This window comes from Magnolia sinica, chromosome 17, assembly GCF_029962835.1.
Source record: "Magnolia sinica isolate HGM2019 chromosome 17, MsV1, whole genome shotgun sequence".
Classification (NCBI taxonomy): Eukaryota; Viridiplantae; Streptophyta; class Magnoliopsida; order Magnoliales; family Magnoliaceae; genus Magnolia; species Magnolia sinica.
Window position 1 is genome coordinate 68,814,039 of NC_080589.1, and position 6,744 is coordinate 68,820,782.

The 6,744-nt window shown below is 38.8% G+C and overlaps 1 protein-coding gene across 1 annotated transcript; it reads left to right on the plus strand.

The window, feature by feature from the left end:
* The first annotated feature begins 316 nt into the window (after positions 1-316).
* On the plus strand, positions 317-2,669 carry LOC131230768 (uncharacterized). Its single transcript, XM_058226737.1, has 3 exons — positions 317-466; positions 1,008-1,331; positions 2,203-2,669. Exons 1-3 carry the CDS (start codon positions 391-393, stop codon positions 2,382-2,384), a joined length of 582 nt encoding a protein of 193 aa, XP_058082720.1. The 5' UTR covers positions 317-390; the 3' UTR covers positions 2,385-2,669.
* The last annotated feature ends 4,075 nt before the right edge of the window (positions 2,670-6,744 follow it).

A 6,744-nucleotide genomic window follows, 5' to 3' on the forward strand; every position in this document is an offset into this window, starting at 1 on the left:
GTCTGCGATTCGCTCTACATCAAATGCTAAGAACCCTTGAAATATATGGGGCCAACTATTCCATTTTGCCCATGAGCTGAGCCCTTCATTAATAGTTCACCCGACCGAACATCTGACCAGTCAACCACTCAAGTGGGCCTTACCACGTGCTATGGACGGTTAGTAATGATGTGTCTCACGTTGTGGTCGGGGATTCCAAAGGTTTCCTTTTAAATCTCAAGTATCGTACACGCTTTGAAAGAGGCACACGCGACCCACGTTCCACACATCGCGCTGTACCCTACCAGCTTTTCTCTATAAATAGCTCTGAAACCCCTCCATACCCAAACAGCATTCCACAAGAGAAGAAGCTAAAACCCTAGCTAGCCTCATCGAGAAAGAGCTTAACCCATGGCTTCTTTTTGTGGCTTGAAGACCTTCACATGCTTCGCTCTTGCACTTGCACTGTGTGTGCAGGCAGCACTTGGTATGTGCATGGTCATTTTCTTGGGTTCTCTAGCCTTTGAATGCTCAATCCAATCCGTCCATATGTTTCAGCATGTCCAAATCTGAAATGGGTCTACGTGGATTCTTGGATCGATGGTCTGGTTATCAGATGAGCATCTGGATAAATATCACGTTGATCGGATGATCCTGTTCGTCTGGTCAATAGTCATCCTCGTGATTTTTGTTCAGTTGCTCATCGACTGTATATCCACCAATGGACGGTCTGGATTATCTGATGATCCGTACTCTTTTTTTTGTTCCTTTTTTAGGAAAGGATTTTGTGCGCACAGTGTGCACCGAGAATACTTCGTCACTTTTCTTCCACCATCCAATAATGGTCGGCAGGAATCTCAACACTCATTTGAAATTGGCATTTGGAATTTTTTTTATTTTAAATGCTTCGTAAATCCCGCCAACCGCCTATGAATGGTGGGAGAGAATGTGCGCACCGGCTCTCGGTGGTTGCTGTGCGCATTTGAGAGTTATTGGAATGTTCCTGATGCATTTGGTGGGCCATGCAGGCGGGGTCACGTGTGAGCGACTCAACAAGAACACGTGTGCATTTGCCGTGTCATCGTCGGGCACACGCTGTGTGCTGGAGAAGCGTGTGAGCAAGGGATGCGAGGAATACACGTGTCGTGTATCGGAGATCGAGGCAGAGAAATTAACGGACTGGATTGAAACCGATCGGTGCATCGAGGCGTGTGGAGTTGATAGAAACACGCTCGGGATATCAACTGATTCTCTTTTGGAATCTCATTTCACAGAAAAGCTTTGCTCTTCACAGTGCTATCAGAACTGCCCCAACATCGTTGATCTCTACTTCAATCTTGCTGCTGGTGAAGGTAAACCGTCAATCATTTACACCTGGTTGTGCGTTAGCTTAAGGTGGGCCATCCAAGCCGTTCATAAGGTGGGGCCCATAATTAATGTCAGCTAGTGCCAAAAAAAGGCTGGTCCACACGTGTGATTTCATGCTACCTCACCATTTTGAAACACGCTTGACACATTGGCACGTGTTAGAGGTTGTATAGGGTGCAAACCAATCGGTCTGGTTCGAGGTGAAACCAGAACCGAACCGTTCCCAATAATTCTAAGAAAATCAGTATCAGAATAAGACGGTTAGCACCCTGGAACCAAATTAGAACCGGACCATAAAAAACAACTGGTTCCAGTTTAGTTCTATGGTTCTGGGCTTTTAATAATCCAGTCGGAATAAATGGTTTGTTTTTATAATCCGGCTCAATTGCATAATTTTTTTGTTTTTTGTAATCCAATCCAATTTCTTGGTCCTTGAGAGATAGAGAGACGATGCAAAAGAGGGGGAGAATAAAGAAACGCTAGGATTTTTTGGTTTTTTTCTTTTACTTTGTGTTTTAAAAAAATTAAAAATTAAATATTTATTGACTGAGGAGTCCAATTCTTTCTTTTACTTTGTGTTTTAAAAAAATTAAAAATTAAATATTTATTGACTGAGGAGTCCAATTCCAAGTTCGGCTCTAGTGTTTGGTTCACGGTTCAATTCGGTTCTACAAAACCTCAAATCGAGAATTGAACTGGGCTAACTGATTCTTTGACTTTTAGAATTGGATGCGCTTCAGAACAGGGCCAAACCGTGCAATCGGGTCGATTCCTGTCCGGTTTACCAATTCCACCGGTGCTGTGTGCACCCCTAATATCTTAAGCTTATTTATTTATTTATTATTATTTTTTCAGGTGTATTTCTACCGAAGCTTTGCGAATCGCAAGGTGCGAATGCTCGGCGGCAAATGGCCGAGATCCGAAGCTCTGGCATTGTAGCGCCGGGACCTGGGTCGCCGGCAAAGGCTCTTGCCTATGCTCCGGCTGGCTTGCCTGCGAAATTCCTTGCATACGCTCCGGCGACGGCACCAGTCTAATCTTTCTTACGATTTCATGCAATTCGTACCGGCATGCAAGCGTTCCCAAACATGAATCGACTATATATAGGTCACAAGGGTGAAGTGGTACTACCTGCATGAGTGCATGCATGCACATGCAATGCACATGCAAATGTTTTTTGTTTTTTTTACCCTTTCATGTAATGAAGTGAAATAACTTGGGACTGTGATATTTGGTATTTTAATATGGAGTGGTAGTATACATATCTTGTAATCAGATGTGTCTTGTTTGGACGTGAGTAAAAATACGATAATGGCAGTTTGTTAATATTTTCATGTGACTTGGGTAAATGGGAATTAAGGAATACATTAAGATACATGATAAAAAAAAAGCTTAAATTGAAAGGTGAGGATTGTGCTATGGAGGAGGCTTTGAGGGCATGGCCTATCCAAGCTGGAACCCAAACAGACCAATGGTCTGGATCACTAACCATGGGCCCCACTTGTCCAGACAGAATATATGTGGATTTCCTAAGAAGGATGGTAAGATATCAGTATCAGATGAAAGGCTTACATGACACAGTACTTTTTACATGGAGAGCCAATCACCCATTGTCAGCTGCTTGATAACTTGGCAATATTTCCTTCCGTATGGCATCCGATCCATGAAAATGGTGGGCCCCACCATGAAAATGACCGATAAGAAAGATCAGACCAGATAACTTATCAGGCCGGATCACCGTCAAATAAATTGACAACCGTGGTTTCTGACTTAACATGAAGTTGTGGCCCAGATTATGAGTGGATACACTGATTTTTGAGAAAAATAATTTTAATGGTGTGTTCCAACTTTTGAACGGGTTCGATGTCTTACCCACGTGACACGTTGGTAGAAAAAGCTGGGCTGCATGCTAAATAGTGCCTGTTGGGAGGAAGAGAGCGGCTAGGTTTTAGCGCAAATTGCTGATTTTACAATTTTTGTAAAAATAATTAAAGAAATTTTAAAAATAAAAGAATAGGCTCGAGTTAGTGATCACGTCGTTGTCCTTAAGTCATTATTCATCCCTTCTTAGAGTGATTGAGAATGATGTTAGGCTAAGGTATCGTTCTGCGTTCAACAAATACGAAAAACTACCGATGAAATTAACTCTATATACATAATTTTTTTTCCTGACAAATAAATAAAAGTAAAAATTTTAATTTTAAAAAGTAGATTAGAAAAATCTAAACCACTGAGTTGGCCTGTTTCTTGAGGTCTTCTAGCTAAAGTTTGTATGAACTTTGCGACCGATCAGAGTACACAATTGTACTTTGTGCATGTTAGATTAATGTTACATGGGGAGTAATACCTTACTCCAATGGCTAGATTCCAACCTTTATAAAAGCCACATTGGTCTCATTCAGATCAATTGTTCATTCTAGCCACCTAATCTATATTCTATGTCACAAGTGTAAACTGTGTCACTATTGCCTCTACACCAACTCAACAAAGCAAATAAAATAATCCACATCTTATATATAAACATTATTTTTTCTTATCTCCCTTTTAATATGGGATTATTCCTAAAAAGTCAAAATTGCATGGTTTCAAGCAAAACACACACACACACACACACACACACACACACACACACACACACACACAGATGCTCACACACAACTAGTTGGACCATGAGTTTTGGTCTAACTAGCTGTGCATTAAATCTCAAAATTTTTATTTTCATACATATGTAATGCACCACATGTGAAGATATGTGACTCTGAGTTTTACATTAGTATGTTGGGAATTATGTGTCATAGATCCAAGCCATTTATCAAATAAAACACGCTAATAAAATTTTATGTACCAAAAGTTAGTAAATTGTTGTTGCTACTAGAATCACACATGTAACTTGAATATGGATTGTTGGAGTAGATTTCTAACAATTCACTTTTCTTATAGATGATATCACGTTATCAATCAAAATATAATATATATATATATATATATATATATATATATATATATATATATATATATATATATATATATATATATATATATATATATATATATATATATATATATTCCCATATACTTACAATGGACTCTACTCAATTAACGGACCGGATTTGCAAGATACATTGCGTATAACCCAAGTTTATCTTGTGTGTACACATTCTTTAGTGGCCCTATGTAAACATTTACCCTCCTCTTTTCTCTCTCCTAATTTAAATTATTTTTTCCTTATTTAATGTTCTCCATTTCCCGTACGTTTGGGAAGAAGTCATGAGCGGAGTGACATGTTGAGTAACTACTCAAATCACATCACTAAGTTACGTGGGCCCCACCATGATATATGTGTTGTATCCATACCACACATCTATTTGTAGAGATCATTTTAGGACGTGGTTCAAAAGAATGAGGCTTATTGGTTTGGGGACGCGGATTTCTTGCGAAAGGCTTTAGCAGGAAGTTCCTGCGTTGGGAACCCAGGTGGGGCCCACTGTGATGTTTGTGAGAAATTCTCCCCTTCCATCCATTTTTTGAGTTCATTTCAGGACATGATACCAAAAATGAATCGTATCCAAAGCTCAAGTGGACCGTACTAAAGGAAAATGTGGTTAGGGAAATTCCTACCGTTAAAACCTACCTAGGTTCGACAGTGATGTTTATAAGCCATCCATACCGTTAATAACTTAATTCCTATTGGGATGAACTGAAATCACAAATATTAGCATGATTCAAAACTTCTATGGCCTATAAATATTTCAACCGTGGACGTTCAATTATCACATTTTTAGCCCACTTGAGCCTCAGAAATGGTTCATTTTTGGCATCATGTCCTTAATTGAACTCAAAAAATGGATGGACGGGTAGGATTTCTGACAAACATCACATTGGGCCCCACCTGGTTCCCAGTGCAGGAACTTCTCCTACGAAAGTCTTTCACAAAAATCAACGTGGTTTGGACGCAGATTTACAGTCGGCACTGAAGTGACATCACCTAGTTCTTAGGGTCCCACCATGATGTATGTTTTGTATCCAAAACGTCCATCCATTTGGAGAGATTATTTTATGGCATGAGCCAAAGAATGAGTCTGATTCAAAGCTGGAATGGACCCCACCATAGAAAATAGTGGAGAGGGTGACGCCCACCATTAAAAACTTCTAAGGGCCACAAAAGTTCTCGATCGAGCTGATATTTGTGTTTTCCCTTCTTTAATGTCTATGTTATATCATGAACAAGTTGGATCTCAAATAAATATCATGGTGGACCTTAGGAAGGTTTCAGCGGTAGGCGTCACTCTCCCCACTGTTTTTTGTGGTGGGGTCCACTCCAGTTTTGGATCTGCCTCATTCTTTTGAACCACGTCCTAAAATGATCTCTACAAATAGATGTGTGGTATGGATACAACACATATATCATAGTGGGGCCCACATAACTTGGTGACGTGATTTGAGTAGTGACTCAACATGTCAATCTACTCATGAAACGACGGGGAATAGAGAAGAAAAAATAGTTTAATTGAGGAGAGAGAAAAGTGGAGGGTGAATGTTTACACAGAACCACTAAAGAATGTGTACACACATGATATATTTGGGTGATGCGTAATGTATCTTGTAACCATTGTAAGTATATAGGAATATATATATATATATATATATATATATATATATATATATATATATATATATATATATATATATATATATATATATATATATATATTATCGATAACATGATATCATCTATAAGAAAAGTGAATTGTTAGAAATCTACTCTAACAGTCCATATTTAAGTTACATGTGTGGTTCTAGTGGAGATCACAATTTTCTAACTTTCGGTACATAAAATTTCATTGGCGTGCTCTATTTGATAAATGGCTTGGATCTATGACACATAATTCTCAATATACTAATGTAAAACTCAGAGTGATATATATGAAAATAGAAATTTTGAGATTTATTGCACAGCTAGTTGGACCAAAACTGAAATCCAACTAATTGTGTGGGAGCATCTCTCTCTCATATATATATATATATATATATATATATATATATATATATATATATATATATATATATATATATATATATATACATATACACACTTACCAACCCCAATACACCAGTCGGCGCTGCTGGCCATCCCATCATATGTGGTGTGGATCCAAAATCTGAACCGTTCATGTGAAGCAGCACATCGTGAAAACCCCTAGGCCCAAGTTTTACTTTGATCTAAAACTTTGATGGGCCATGAAAAATGAAAACAGTTTCCTCCCTTGATTTGCATTTATTTTTGCTATGGCCCACCAGAATTTTAGATCGAGGTGAAAATTTGTCACATGGGGTTTCATGGGATTCCGCATCACATGGACTGTTCAGATTAGACACCCATGGCACCTGTGCATAGGT